At 45.7% G+C, this 16,266-nt stretch overlaps 1 protein-coding gene across 8 annotated transcripts in view; it reads right to left on the bottom strand.

Annotated features, from left to right (window-relative positions):
* VPS13D (vacuolar protein sorting 13 homolog D) overlaps positions 1-15,875 on the bottom strand; it is a 294,776-nt gene extending 278,901 nt beyond the window's left edge. For all 8 annotated transcript variants that reach the window (XM_055261411.2, XM_055261410.2, XM_055261409.2 and 5 more), the window contains exons 1-5: positions 15,782-15,875; positions 11,647-11,819; positions 3,363-3,440; positions 1,248-1,438; positions 1,067-1,147 (exon numbers count right to left, since the gene is read on the bottom strand). In XM_055261411.2, coding sequence (XP_055117386.1) covers positions 1,067-1,147; positions 1,248-1,438; positions 3,363-3,440; positions 11,647-11,743 — 447 coding nt within the window. In that variant the 5' untranslated portion in view covers positions 11,744-11,819; positions 15,782-15,875. The remainder of the gene's footprint in view (positions 1-1,066; positions 1,148-1,247; positions 1,439-3,362; positions 3,441-11,646; positions 11,820-15,781) is intronic.
* Between the last annotated feature and the right edge of the window lie 391 nt (positions 15,876-16,266).

Here is a 16,266-nt window from a genome sequence, read left to right on the forward strand (position 1 = left end):
TAGCTCACTACAGCCTTGCAGCCCAACTCCTGGGCTCAAGTCATCCTCTTGCCCCAGCCTCCCAAGTAGCTGGGATTACAGGTACATGCCACCAAGCCCAGCTTTGGCAGTGACTACCAGTTGGGATGATAAAAATGTTCTGGAATTATTTAGTGGTGGCCAATGCACAACCTTGTAAATATACTAAAAAACCCTAAATTGTACACTTTAAAAGGCCGAACTTTCTGGTATAAGAACTATATCTCAATAAAATTATTTAAACTAAGATAAAATAAAAATAATGACTAATATTTTATATATTTGTTTGTCAAAGATAGGAAAGTTACGAAACCAAAAACCTCAGACTGTAATTTTTGGGAACATGACATACATTGAACACATTTGGCCTGTGTCACATTGGCACTGCAAGAAAATTCTAGAGGTAGTAAGTATGGACAAACTCTTATAACATTCATGAAAATTAGTGGGACCCTGATCAAGTTTTTGAGGATGAAACAAAATTATAACTGAAGTAAAAAAACATGGGTAAGGCCAACAGCCCCAGTCCTGTAACTCATCAAATTGCCACCAGATTCACCAGCAAGAGGTTAGGTATCTTAGTGAGCTGTTCGCAATTTCACAACTCACTACGTAATCAACTAGAGACCAGGCATCCAACCTCTCTCATTTTACAGATGAAGAAACTGAGACCAGAGAGGTAAAGTGATTTGCCCTGAAACCATACAGTCATCAAGGCTCAAGTAACCTGGATTCTTAGGCGATAAATCCTTTAGCAAGTGGGATTCCAACATTCAAAAAGAAAGTGCAGGTAGTGAAATGGAAGAGATGTGAAAACTCCTCCTCATTCCAGCTGAAGCAAGAAAACCCTGTCTGCCTCAGAGCCTAGGACTTGCTTGTCAGGTTTTCCCCTTGGCACAGCCTACAAGAGGACATACCTGAGCAGCCAGCCCCATCTACACCCTAGATCAGCTGAGCCCAAGAGAAATGAGAAACTAAGAGGAGAAACACATTTAAACCTGAGAAATCCCTTCACGTTGATACTTTTATAAAAGTCAGCAGGACTTACTTCAATATTCTCCACAATCCTCGTAACTACGGAGGCGGTAACTGAATACCAATAGGACTCCCCTTTCTGCTGGCGGTCATTCTACAAAGGCAAGAGTCAGCGTTAGCTCAATCTACTGTTCTTGCTCATCTTACACGTGTCACCACAACTGCTCTTAAGGTCCAAAAGATCTCTGCCTTGCCTTCCATTTCTCCTCCAGGGCTTGAAGTAGTGCTTTCTTACGTTCCCTTTCCAACAGTTTCTCCTTTTCATCATTGAAATCCTGTATTTTTTCCGGGGCTCCAATTAAGTGAAGGCTGGAGATGGAGATCACCCAAGGGTCCACATGGGGGCGATAAAAGGGAATCTGAAGGGTTACTTTCCCAATGAAACCTGGAAGGAGAAGGAAAGTCTTGTTCACTGTCTGTACACATTTTTAATTCTTTCCATTTTTCAGTATTTTTATAATTTTGTTTAAGGAGCATGGATTGCTGTTACTACTTTTTTTTTTTATTTAAAACAACAGGTAGCAGGCTCTTGCACATGTGAAACAAGTGTTAGGAGGCTGACATCTATAAGAACAAGGTATAATGACTTATATAAGCTGGAAAAAGTTTGTGAAGACTTTACCACATCAACAGTAACATCCCTCCTCTAGAAACTATCTCCTTTTCCAACTGGAGTACATCTTACACTTCCTCAGACTGTCTTTCTTCTCCGGGTCCCACACAAGCCCATGGACACTAAACTCATTTCTTGTTCATTATTCACTGTCTGGTTGATAAGCACTAGTTGGAGTCATCAGACCTATGATATATCCAATCTTGAACATACCCGCCACAAACTGAAACACAGGTAACATGGCACTGGCCTTCTCTCAATAAATAATTCTGATTCTTCATGAGAACCTGGGCTGACGAGAAAGCCAAACGGCTTGGTAGAATTGTGATATTTATTTCCTAAGTTCTTCCATTTCTAGCCAAGCCTCCTAGAATACAAGCTTTCTTTACATTCAATTTATAAGAGTCAAGCTATGTTGCCCAGGCTGGTCTTGAACTCCTGGCCTCAAGTGATCCTCCTGCCTCAGCCTCCCAAAGTGCTGGGATTCCAGGTGAAAGCCACCAAGCCCAGTCCAACAATGGTATTTTTAATGACAACGTCAAACGACCAACTGTGTAATCCAGTAATAAATTCAGAAATTTAGCCAAGCTTGGTGGCACGCAGCTGTATTCAACTATTTCAACTAACAGTTGGGGAAGCTGAGGCAGGAGGATCTCTTTAGCCTGAGAGTTCAAAGCTGTAGTGAGCTATGACAGCATCCCTGCACTCCAGCCTGGGTGACAAAGCAAGACTCTGTCATAAATAAATAAATAAAAGGAGGCCAGGCGTGGTGGCTGAGTCACCTGAGGTCAGGAGTTCAAGACCAGCCTGGCCAACAAGGTGAAACCTCATCTCTACTAAAAATACAAAAAAATTAGCCAGGCGTGGTGGTGCACACCTGTAGTCCCTGCTACTCTGGAGGCTGAGGCAGAAGAATTGCTTGAACCTGAGAGGCAGAGGTTGCAGTGAGCCAAGATTGCACCACGGCACTCCAGCCTCGGCGACAGAGCGAGACTCCATCTCAAAAAAAAAAAAAAAAAAGAAAGAAAAAGAAAAACGGAAAGGGGAAAGAAAAGGAAACCTTAGGCTTAGGGCCGGGCACGGTGGCTCACACCTGTAATCCCAGCACTTTGGAAGGCCGAGGTGGGCGGATCACGAGGTCAGGAGATTGAGACCACGGTGAAACCCCGTCTCTACTAAAAATACAAAAAAAAATTAGCCAGGTGTGGTGGCGGGCGCCTGTAGTTCCAGCTACTCGGGAGGCTGAGGCAGGAGAATGGCATGAACCCAGGAGGCGGAGCTTGCAGTAAGCCGAGATTGCGCCACTGCACTCCAGCCTGGGCGACAGAGCGAGACTCCGTCTCAAAAAAAAAAAAAAAAAAGAAAAGGAAACCTTGAATGTAGAACAGAGGTTCTCACACTTGAGTAAACATAAGAATCACCTGGAGTGCTTATTAAACACTGTAGGTTTAATGACATTCCATCAGAGATTCTGATTCAGTTCGGTCTGGGGATCACCTGACCTCCCCACCACCATCACAAAGTCATCCTGATACGAGTGGCCCAAAGACCACACTTTACGACTGGCCTAAACTCTTAACATTTGCTATATCCTTCCTCTAACTGGTCAAATTGATACAAACTCCAGGGCTCTCAGTTTTCACCTCTCAAACAATTTAAGACTCAAATTTCTTCCCCCTCCTTTAGTTCCACATACCAGCTTTGACTTCAAATGGTAATTCCAATTCTTTCAAGGCATCTTTCTTTAATGGCAAGTTTTCTAATTCAACAGCACCTAAAAATAAAAACAGCATCATGAAATATCCATTTAACAAATACAGTAGGCCACCTACTGTATGTAAAGCATTGAAGGTTAAAGGGAAAGTTTTACATATAGAACAGGCTACATCATGTGAAGGTTAAAGGAAAGTTTTACATCTAGAACGGGCTACATCACGTGTAGGTTAAAGTTTTACATCTAGAACAGGCTATATCACGTGTAGGTTAAAGGGAAAATTTTACATCTAGAACAGGCTTATCATGTGTAGTGCTACCACCAACCTATACGCTTCATCTAAACGAACTTCCAGGCTGTCCGCTCTAACATGTACATGAGAGCTGAAGCTTAGGCGCTGATGAAGAGTTCAGACCAAGAGTTACATTTTCCATAACAAGCCAGATAATAAATATTTTAGGATTTATGTGATGTCTGTTGCATATTCTCCTTTTATTTATTTTTATCAACCTTTAAAAATGCAAAAACCCATTCTTAGTCTGCAGGCCAGATCTGGCCAGCTGGTCTCTTTGCTGACCCCTTTCTTAGGCTAATATTTACCAGACGAACATCAAAATCTGACTCACCTAGGATGACATGCAGGCTCCTGGGCCCCACCCGCAGACCAACTACCTCTGAATCTCTGGGATTGAAGCACAGAAATTTGCAGTTTCTAACAAGTTTCTTCCACCCCCAACCCCTCCCCAAAATGAGTATAGTGCAAACAGTATTCAAAAGTCTATGATCTAATTAAATGAAACTGGTCTTCAAAAGGAATTATACTCTTCTCTTCTGGGGAACTCCTTAGCATCTCTACTTACAAGTGTAATAACCGATCAGAAAGCAAAGGAACGAACAAGATCGCCGCTGAAAATTCTTTTCAGACCCAGCTTTTATGACTTAAACCCAAAAGTGAATAGACAAGAAGGCAGCTAGATCCATCACTGTCCCGGCTATGCAAGCCATTCACCCTCACACATATAGAGCTCTGCTCTGTGGGAGGCACTGTGATGGCCACTGGAAATGTAAAAAGAGAAGGCAGAGTCCCCATCCTTAAATCACTGCCATTGTTTTTACAAAATCGTTTGCGTGACACAAGGCAATTTTTGAGCAACCTAAATCTGTCTGAGATATACATTTTCAAGAACACGGAGTACAGACAACAACCATTAATTAGTAAGAAATGCAAGAGAGCCGTTTACTCCAAGTACAAAATAATGCAGAAAACGTGATTATGTTTCCCTTTAAACGACTGTTCAGGACTTGTGGGTCACTGGCTTCTAAAGGAGAATTCAGGCCAGGTGCGGCAGCTCACACCTGTAATCCCAGCACTTTGGGAGGCTGAGGCTGGGAAATCGCTTGAGCCCAGGAGTTCAAGACCAGCCCGGGCAATAGAGCAAGACCCCAACTCTACAATAAACTTTTAAAAATTCGCCAGGCATGGTAGCACGCACCTGTAGTTCCAGCTACAGGGGAGGCTGAGGCAGGAGGATCACTTGAGCCCAGGAGGTCAAGGCTGCAGTGAGCTATAATCACACAACTGCACTCCAGCCTTGGTGACAGAGCTAGACCCTGTCTCTAAAAAGAAAAAGGAAAAAAAAAGGAGAAAAAATTCAAATCTAGCAACTTGGCAGATCTGAACAAACACAATCAATTTATTTTTTGATTTTTGCAGGAACATTTGTCCACATGGGCCATGCTTCACCCCTCACCCCGCCCCAACACTATACCTTAAGACTAACGGAAAGAAAAAGTTTATAACCCCAGCGAAACAACCCCATTTCCACATTTGGGGAGAAAATAAACATAAGGGGAAAAAAAATCATGAAATGTTTTCCTTAGTTGAAACAGGCTTAAAGGGGCAATTAAATAGTTTCTTCTTTTGAAGAGCATGATTTACACTTCGAACCACCTTATTCTTTTTTTTTTTTTAATTTTTTTTTTGAGATGGAGTCTCGCTTTTGTCGCCCAGGCTGGAGTGCAGTGGCGCCATCTCGGCTCACTGCAAACTCCGCCTCCTGGGTTCAAGCGATTCTCCTGTCTCAGCCTCCCAAGTAGCTGGGACTATAGGCGCCCGCCACCACGCCCGGCTAATTTTTGTATTTTTAGTAGAGACAGGGTTTCACCATATTGATCAGGCTGGTCTTGAACTCCTGACCTCAAGTGATCCACCCACCTTGGCCTCCCAAAGTGCTAGAATTACAGGCGTGAGCCACCGCACCCAGCCTGAACCACCTTATTTTCCAATACCCAAATCTGTCACAAAGGCAGGTGAGCTCTGGGCTTCCCTGGCAGCTGTACAACCTTGGGAAAGTAAAGGGAATTGCAGGCTACTCACACCACAAAAAATTAAAGCTGAAGCATAAGAGGGCAAAGGAGAAGATCTAGAAAGGAGACAGAGAATGTAAAGGAAAAAATGAGAAACAACAGCCTACACCAAGCCAAAAGCAAAGGAATCCGGCAAAACAACACGGCCATAGTTTAAGACTGAAGGTTTCCTAGTCCCCACCCACTCAAATATGCACCCACGACTGGCCCTGCAGGGAAAGGTCCCTCCAAAGAGCCAAGCAGAAACACACCCAAAGTACTGAGTGCTTTATAAATGATAATGCGGGTCACTCACTCCAGGCAGACCCCAAAGTACTGAGTGCTTTATAAATGATAATGCAGGTCACTCACTCCAGGGAGACCCCAAAGTACTGAGTGCTTTATAAATGATAATGCGGGTCACTCACTCCAGGCAGACATTACAGACTTACGGATGTCTCATCCAAAAACTCTTCATCTCAGGCTAGCAAGAAATCTACTGACTAACCTGGGAGTAATTTAGAGGTTGGTCATTTCTTAGTAATTTCTAATGGCTACTGAACTCTCTTCCCTCTGCTCCAGGTTATTTTAAGAGTCAACCTAAGGTTCAGAGCTTATAAAAACAAAAAGGAGGGGAAATGGAAGTTTTGGGTTACAAATATACGATATGCCCCCAGGCTGAAGTTCAGATTCCTTGACATGGCACTGGCAGCCTCTACCTTCTGGCCCCAAACCATTTCAAAAACGCCTTGCAAGTTTTCAGCCTCTGCTCACAGGGTGCATTCCACCTGGAATGTGGGGACCTGCCCAGTGCCACCTGTGGAAATCCTGCTAAAATCCACTCAAGGCTGGGCGCAGTGGCTCACGCCTATAATCCCAGCACTTTGGGAGGCCAAGGCAGGAGGACTTCTTGAGCCCAAGAGTTCAAGACCAGCCTTGGCAACATGGTAAAACCCCATCTCTACAAAAAATAAGACAAATAGCCGGACCTATGGTGGTACATGCCTGTAGTTCCAGCTACTCAGGAGACTGAGATGGAAAGATCACTTGAGCCCAGAGAGGTTGAGGGTGCAGTGAACCGTGATGGTGCCACTGCACTCCTGGGGCGATAGAGCAAGACCCTGTCTCCAAAAACAAAAAAAAGAAAAAGAAAAAGAAAAAGATCCACTCAAAAGCTACCTCCATAACCTTCCCAGAGTCCTACAGGCAGAATGGACAGCTCTCTTCCTTCACACCCCATCACATGATGCCTGTATTTCCAGAATAACCATTTAATCTATACTGCCTTGTATTACTGTATAATTTGTCTCCCAAACAGGTTAACAGTCCTCTGAGATCAGGGACTATAGAGGTGGAATAAGAAGACGGGGGCGGTGGCTCACACCCATAATCCCAGCACTTTAGGAGGCCAAGCAGGAGGATCACTTGAGCCCAGAGTTTCAGACCAGCCTAGGCAACATAGTGAAACCCTGTCTCTACAAAAAATAAAAAATTACCCAGGTATGGTGGCATGCACCTGTAGTCCCAGCTACTCTGGAGGCTGAGGCAGGAGGATCGCTTGAGCCCAAAAGTTCAAGGCTGCAGTGAGCTATAATCCTACTACTGCACTCTAGCCTGGGTGACAGAGTGAGATTTTCTCTCAAAAAAAAAAAAAAAAAAGAATAGCAGCTACCATTTAGTGTGGTCTTACTGTGTCCAAGCACTTCATACACATTATCTCATTTAATCCTCACAACGATATAAATAAATAATATTAGTTTCTCAATTTTTGAGGTGGAAAAAAAGAAAGGCTTAGAGAACAAGCAATTTGCTTTAAAAATGTTTTTGTAATTGTATTATTATTACTATTTTTTAGAGATACGGTCTCACTCTGTTGCCAAGGTTGCAGTGCAGTGGCACAATCATAGCTCACTGCAGCCTCAAACTCTTAGGACCAAGGGATCTTCCTGCCTCAGCCTCCTCAGTGGCCAGGACTACAGGCATGTGCCACTATGCCTGTATATATATGTATGTATGCATTTTGGGAGATTGCAAATATATATATATTTTTGGGGGGATTTTTTTGGGATTATTATATATATTTTTTTGGGGGGGAGATTTTTTTTTTCTTTTTTTTTTTTTTTTTTTTTTGAGACAGGGTCCCACTGTCGCCCAGGCTGGAGTACAGTGGCGACACTGCAGCTCACTGCAGCCTCCACAGCACACTGCAAGTGATTCTCATGCCTCAGCCTCCCAAGTAGCTGGGACTATAGGCACATGCCACCACCCCCGCTAACTTTTATATTTTTAGTAGAGACGGGGTTTCACCATGTTGCCCAGGCTGGTCTCGAACTCCTGGCTTCAAGTGATCTGCCCACCTTAGCCTCCCAAAGTGCTGGAATTACAGGCATGAGCCACCATGCACAGCCCCAATAAATGTTTTTGAATGACTGAACAATGACTTTTTTTTTTTTTTGAAACAGGGTCTTGCTCTGTTGCCCAGGCTGGAGTGCAGTGGCAAGAACATAGCTCAATGGCTCAATGCAGCCTCGACCTCCTGGGCTCAAGCAATCCTCCCACTTGAGCCTCCCAAGTAGCTGGAACCACAGCCGTGCACCACAACACCCAGCTAATTTTTTTTTTTTTTTTTTTTTTTTTTTAGAGAAGGGATCTCACCATGTTGCCCAGGCTAATCTTGAACTTCTGGCCTCAGGTGATCCTCTGGCCTTGGCCTCCCCATGTGCTAGGATTACAGGTGTGAGCCACCACACCCGACTTCAATAAATGTTTTTGAATGACTGAACAAGTGAAAATTTTTGGGGGGAAAGGGTCTTGCTCTGTCGCCCAGGCTAGAGTACAGTGGAGGGAACACAACTCAATGCAACCTCAACCTCTCCAGCTCAAGTGATCCTCCCACCTCAGCCTCCCAAGTAGCTGGGACCACAGGTATGCACCACCATACCCAGCTAATTTTTTTTTTTTTTTTTTTGTAGAAAAGGGATCTCACCATATTGCCCAGGCTAGTCTTGAACTCCTGGCTTCAGGTAATCCTCCCATGTTACTTTGTATTTTATTTATTTGTCTTTAAGTGCTATCTCCATTCTTAAACGACTCATGTTACTTTGCATTTTGTAACTTTTCATATGTGGATACAATCTATATATATACACATACACACACACATATATATACACACACATATATACACATATATACACACACACATACACACACACACACACACACACATACAATCTCTTTGAAGTCCAATCCATCAGCCAATCCAATCATACACTTATGATCATGAGGATGGATGATGATAACTAAAATTGACTGAGAGCTTACAATATGCCAAGAACAGCTCTAAGCTCTCTGACCCACATTAATTTCTTAGTCCTCAGAACCTTACGAGATAATTATCTCCAATTTACAAAAAGGGAGAGTGAAGCATGAAGAAACTGAGTAACCTACCCAGGTTACTGGTAAATAGAAGAACTGGGATTCAAACACATAGCTTAGCTAAAAAAATCAATACCCTTGACCACTATTTCAGTCCTCTTTGTATCTCCCAAAGCATCTAGAACAGTAAATATCAGTAGATGGATTGAAATGACATTCTCGGCCGGGTGCAGCGGATCATGCCTGTAATCCCGGCACTTTGGGAGGCCCAGGTGGGAGGATCACTTGAGCTCAGGAGTTCAAGAGCTGCCTGAGCAACATGGCGAAACCCCATCTCTACCAAAAAAATACAAAAATTAGCCGGGCATGGTGGTGCATGCCTGTGGTCCCAGCTACTTGGGAGGCTGAGGCAGGAGGACTGCTTGAGCCCAGAAGGTCAAGGTGGCAGTGAGGTGAAATCACACCACTGTACTCCAGCCTGGGCGACAGAAAGAAACCCTGTCTCAAAAAAAAAAGAAAGAACATTCTCATTCCGATCTAGTACGCTCTCTATCCCCAAACACTGCTTAACTGTGTCAGAGATGAACATGCAGCACCAACTTCTTTACAAAGCCATCCCCTCAGTATACTTCCACGCTCCCAAGATTGTTCTGGCCATGCTCTGTGATGTGCTTTGGATCCATAAGCATTGGGTACCATACTAACACCAGTTATGAAAGAAAAAGCATTTTTCTATCCTGCGGAGAAGCATTCTTCAAGTTCCACAGGTTCATTAAAAGCCATAAAGAATAATGTTTTTAGAAAGGAAATAAGGGCAGAAAAGCAGTTTAAGGTACCAGATAAACACAGTTGTTACAAGATATATTCTAAAACTGCTGAGAAATGTTAGTACGGCTCTGTAACACATCAGATATCATCCATTTCTATTTACTCATTTCTTTGGCAAATGCCGTTGCCACATCATTCCCAACAGAACCAGCTCTTTGATTAGCAGGGTCGCGGTCTGCGGCTTTCTTTCTAGGCCCTGTTACCTATACCTCATACAATGTAGTTAGCTTCACAGTGGGTCTGAGAACTTCAGTAAGAGACCGGAGAGGTGAACTTGACACTACTATTGCACTCTGAACGCATCCTCTTCCCTGACAGACTGCTCACTCTCACTTTCCACTTAGCTCCCATTTCAGGACAAGAGGAAAACCAGGAGAACAGGAAAGGAAAGGAAGAGAGTGGGGAGGCATGACCATGACAGCTCTGCCCATGGCCTATTGCTGCCACAATCATTTGGTCAGAAAAACATGAAAAGCATCACTTTTTTTTTTTTTTTTTTTTTTTTTTTGCGATGGAGTTTCACTCTTGCTGTCCAGGCTGGAGTGCAGTGGTGTGATCTCGGCTCACTGCAACCTCCGCCTTCTGGTTTCAAGCGATTCTCCTGCCTCAGCCTCCCGAGTAGTGGGATTACAGGCACCCGCCACCACGCCCAGCTAATTTTTGTATTTTTAGTAGAGACAGGTTTCACCACGTTGGCCAAGCTGGTCTCAAACTCCTGACCTCGTGATCCACCTGCCTTGGCTTCCCAAAGTACTGGGCTTACAGGCGTGAGCCACCGCGCCTGGCTGGAAAGCAACACATTTAATGGAACATGTGAACCACTGGTACTCTATTCTCAGACTATGCAAACAGCTGTGTCACTGTTCTCTCTAACCAGTTCTGGTCCACTTACCAAAACTCACATCCACGAAGGTGAGGTTTCACTGTATTTGAAGTCTCCTTCCCATTTCCTGTGATTTTACATACTTGCAAACTGACTTTCTTCTCTTCCCTACATATGTTAAAAAGCTCCATTTTGAGTTGAGCAAAGAGAATTTAAATTAAAACAAGGAAAGGGTGAAAATGCAGTTATCGAATTCCCATGCCAAATCAGGGACTGCATTTACCAAGACTAGGCCTATAAAGGGTAAAATGTCTCAAGCTTCAGGTACTTTACTATTAAGCAAGTCAAAACCTCAGAAATTCTGTTGAACACCTCACAGTAATCAATTTTAAAACTTTTATTGAGTGCCTACTATATGCCAGCAGGCTAAGGGCTTTAAATGTTATTCCAGTTGATCCTTATAGCAACCCTCTGGAGGTATATTATCTCTGTCTAAAGAAACTGAGGCTCGGAATTTCAGTATGAGCTATTGTTCACATAAATGACAAAACAAGATTTGAAGCCAAAGTCAATGCCACTGTCGGTACATTGTGGCTGCCTCCATAAAGCTTCATGAAGCTAAAACTTAACTGGGACTAAGCACAGTCACCAGTAGTATAGCTTATTTTGTTTTTGTCTTTTAATATTTAACAGTTCCTTAAAATCTACAACAATACAGCTATAAACTTAAGTTACTCTGGAATAATCACCAGGGTGATATGGGACCTTTTTACATACATTTAGTACAAAGCCATCTGGGCATTAGGTTTTATGATTCTCAGGACAACAAAAAAACATACAAAAATAGAAATGCCACCTATAAAGCTGTATCTCACCCAGAGAAATACTCACCTTTGAGAAGTGCAACTGAGAGCTGGTCAGTGTTCAGGTTATTGACATATTTCCCCAAATAGGTATTGAGAACCCAGGCTACAAGGCCTTCCAACATGACTATATCCTCAGGAAAATGCGTTTAGAAATCATGCATCATTCTTTATTTCTCTCTTTCATGGTCACAGAGAAATCTATGAAAGGAAAATAATGAAAATCGACATAAAAACGGGATGATTTTCTAAGCCAATTTCCTCCTCTACCTGCTGGAAGGTAGACAAATGCAAAGCACAGATGTGCAAAGCCACTCTCTTCCTTTCCTTTCCTTTTGTTTTTGTTTTCAGACAGTTTCGCTCTTGTCACCCAGGTTGGAGTGCAGTGGCACGACCTTGGCTCACTGCAATCGCTGCCTCCCGGGTTCAAGCGATTCTCCTGGCTCAGCCTCCTGAGTAGCTGGGATGACAGCTGCCCACCACCACATCCAGCTGATTTTTTGTATTTTTAGTAGAGATGGGGTTTCACCATGTTGACCAGCCTGTCCCAAACTCCTGACCTCAGGTGATCTACCCGCCTCAGCCTCCCAAAGTGCTGGGATTACAGGCAAGAGCCACTGTGCCCAGCCGCAGATGTTTTAAAAGATGAGGCAAGAAGCTCTGTAAGATGTCCCCATCAATAGCTGGAGGGCCAAACCAAAACATCTACATTCTGATGCTGCTTCAGGGAATAGTCACTCTTAAATTTACCAAAAATTACCTACAATTCAAAGCTGTCTATCTTTTCAGTGTAACTGTCCACTGCTTGCTTATGGTGATTTACCTTGGGATTAGACTGCCCTGATCAGAGGCTCTCATATGGGCATAATTTAGTAATGTCTGGAGGCATTTTTGATCATGACTTAGGGGCTGCTACTGGCATCTTGTGAATAAAGACCATGGAAGCTGCTAAACTTACAATGCACAAGACAGCTCCCACAGCAATGAATTATCTAACCCAAATGTCAACAGAGCCAACGTTAAGAAACCTTATCCTAGATTAAGACAGAAAATGCCCTAAGAGATTGTCTGAATGAAATTCATGAAAGAGGCCAGGGGTGGTGGCTCACGCCTGAAATCCCAGCACTATGGGAGGCCGAGGCAGGTGGATCACCTGAGGTCAGGAGCCCAAAACCAGCCTGGCCAACATGGTGAAACCCTGTCTCTACCAAAAATACAAAACTTAGCCAGGCATGGTGGCAGGCACCTGTAATCCCAGCTACTTGGGAGGCTGAGGCAGGAGAATCCCTTGAACCCGGGAGGCAGAGGTTGCAGCGAGCCAAGATCACACCACCGCACTCCAGCCTGGGTGACAGAGTGAGACTCCATCTCAAAAAAAAAAAGAAAAAGAAACTCATGAAAGAAACCTGAATAAAGTCGGGGGTGGGGGAGAATTCACATTCTTTAATGATCCTCATTTAGGCCGCCCAAATTAAATGTCTCAAATTTGTTCATGAAGATCACTTATAAAATAATATACATGGGAGAGAGATGGCAGTGCTTTATCACTGCTCTTAAATGTCCTGGAACTGCATTACTGGTACCTGGGCACCAGATGACGCTGATACAATGAACAATCTTAGTTGATTATTACAAACCCCAAACTCCAGAAATCCTCTGGCTCCAGCTACGGTATTTAGATTTTGTAGGTACTACTGACTGTTATAATAACAGGTGTTTACCAGTATTACCAAAAAAAAAGATTAAGTTTAGTATTATGAAAAGTCAACATGAGGGAAATTGAGACACAAAAGTTTAACTGGGTTCTCAGATTGCTCAACTAGAAGATCCCAGTGGAAACTGTGAGCCTCAAATCTTGCTCTGATCCACCATGTCAGTCATCAGCCACCCTGCCAGGCACTACAGACTTGACATGGCACGCATCCCACTGGAACCAGCCTACTTTCAGGATCCTTTCCAAGCACGCTGCCCCACCTCTAGTGATTCATCTTAGTGCCAGAAGATACACCCATCCCAATTGAGAGGCTGCCATCCAACAACTACCTGAAGCACAAGGCCTCCAGAAGAATGAATTCCATCTCCTGGAAAAACTGGCATTTGTTTGTCAACAATATCTTGTACTTCCAGAGAAGATTAACTTTTATTGGTCAACAGTGACAGTAAAAAGAAAAAAACAGCATTTGGTAAAATATTTGCCCAATTTCTTTCCAAAGATTTTTTTTCTGCAAATGGAATATAAAGATATTTTTTAAGGGTAGAGTTACATAAAATTAATTATTAGCTACATTTGTTTAAAGAAGATGTTATAAGAACAATTTTTTAAAAAATAAATGCTCAACAGTCTGAATAGAAGAAACATTTCTCTATTGTAACTTTTTTTTTCCGGAGACAGAGTGTTGCTTCGTCGCCCAGGCTGGAATGCAGTGACGGGATCTCGGCTCACTGCAACCGCCATCTCCTGGGTTCAAGCGATTTTCCTACCTCAGCCTCTTGAGTAGCTGGGATTACAGGCACCTGCCACCATCCCCGGCTAATTTTTGTATTTTTGGTAGAGACAGGGTTTCATTATGTTGGCCAGGCTGGTCTGAACTCCTGACCTTAAGATCTGCCCACTTTGGCCTCCCAAAGTGCTGGGATTACAGGCGTGAGCCACCGTGCCCGGCCACTATTGTAACTTTAAAGGAGTAAATCCGTGAAAACCAAATGTGAAACTGACTAATCTTACTATGGGGACTCCAAACAAACTTGAGCAAGAAGCCAAGGTCAGAGTACTCTTTATTTTTGTAGTTATTGCCACTAATTTCGGCCCTAAATGCCAACTCTCTCTGAGTGCCAACTACCAATTATCTCCAAATCAAGGGAAACAACTGTCAGTTTGTAAACAAGTTCAGGCCCTACCCTACTTGCCCTAAACGGAAAAGAATGCAAAGCACAGATTTTAAAAGCATGAGTGATTAGCATTGTAAGGCACCCTGGTCAGTAAAATTGAGGCCCAAACCAGAAAGCACCCATTATTTGCTCTGCTAAGCATCTAGACCGTGCTTGAGGCCACTTCAAGGATTCCCTTAAGGAATTCAGTGTCAGCAAGGGCCGCCAGACTGGCCAGAGTCCCAAAGTGTTTACACTCCGGTCCATCGGGACTTCTAGGCAGCTGCCTGGCACTAACCCCCACCTGGGCTCCGCTACCCAGTGGGGCGGGTGACAGTAGGGATCAGTGCTGAGCCCACGGGCGGGCAGACAGCCGGGCATGACCTTGAGCCAGGCCCCTCCCCTGAGGAGCGGCCAGACCGGGAATAGGAAGGACTGGCAACCGGACCTGGGCGTCCCTCCCCGAGGCGGCCAGGGCTGAACGCTGCCGGTGCCAGGGAGCTCCAAAACCAGGGCGGGGACGGCTGTCCGACCGGTGGCCCCACAGGAACGGCACTACCCGGAAGGAGACGCTCCCACAACCCTCCCGCCCCCAGCTCTCGGAACCCTCAGCCCCCTCCAGGGGACAGAGACGCCGCCACCCAGGTAAAACCTAGAGGGAACGGCGCCGGGATCCCACACCTAGGAGGAGTGGCTGGGCCAGGGCGTGACCCTGGAGGGCAAAAGGTAAAGAGAGGTTTTAGGCCTGATGTCTCCACCCGAGAGTGTGACCTCGGGTGGCTGATTAAGGGAGGTGGCTAAGGCATTCTAGAGAACTGACACCCCACTCTTGGGCGTAATGTGGGGGGCTCGCACACTGGAGTCTTGCATTGAGACCAAGGCTCAGGCGGACAGGCGCGGACTGACACCCCCCAATTCCAGGGCGCCAGGCTGCTGGGACCCCGGAAAGTGTGCCAGGGTCCAGCGGGGGCTCGGGCTCCCCAGGACACGGACGTCGGGGTTCCCAGAGGTTCAGCCAGCCCGAGCCTGTGCTTGGGGTGCTCGCGGGGACTTGGACGCAGGGGTCCCCGGAGGTGGCGGGCTTGGGGCCCTCAGGGGAGCAGACGCCCACGGTTACCCCGAGGGGCTCAGACCGAGGCCGGACGACGGGGCCCCCAGGCTCCCAGCATCGCTCTCCCCACGGTGGGCCCGGGCTCCCAGGTCTAGGCGGAGCCCTAGCGGCGGCCCGCAGGTCCGCGCCACCCCTGCAGTTCCCGGCTCTGGCCCCGCCCGGCGCGGCGCCGCTCGGCCCCTACCTGTCGGTGTCCGGGCCGCCAGCCCCAGCCCGGCGCTGCGCGGCGCTTCCTCCCCGCGGCTCCTCAATGGCGCAGGCCCGCTGCGCTCAGGACGGCCCCGACCCGACCAATCGAGCAGCCGACGCGCCGATGCCTGGCCAGCCGAGCGCCGAGTTATCGAGGAGGCGCCCCCTGGCGCCGGCGGCCGCTCCTGCAGGGCTGCGGGCCCCTCCAGGGTTCGCAGACACTGGGGCCTATTTTATAGGTGGGGAAACTGAGTCCCAGGGGAGGGCAGGGCCACAAATGACTCTGGTTCAGACAGCATGGGAACCCAGGATTCTTCCCACCTACAACCACCCTGCCTTCCATCCAAGCGAAAGGTGCAATTGGCCGTCTGTCTGGCCCACTCACCCACAGTCCATTCCCCACTTCGCAGCCACAGGGGCCTGTTAATTCAGACCCTGCCCTTCCCTGCTTAAAACGGCGTCTCCACCGTACTTCAGTTA

Source organism: Symphalangus syndactylus, chromosome 22 (genome assembly GCF_028878055.3).
Source record: "Symphalangus syndactylus isolate Jambi chromosome 22, NHGRI_mSymSyn1-v2.1_pri, whole genome shotgun sequence".
NCBI lineage: Eukaryota > Metazoa > Chordata > Mammalia > Primates > Hylobatidae > Symphalangus > Symphalangus syndactylus.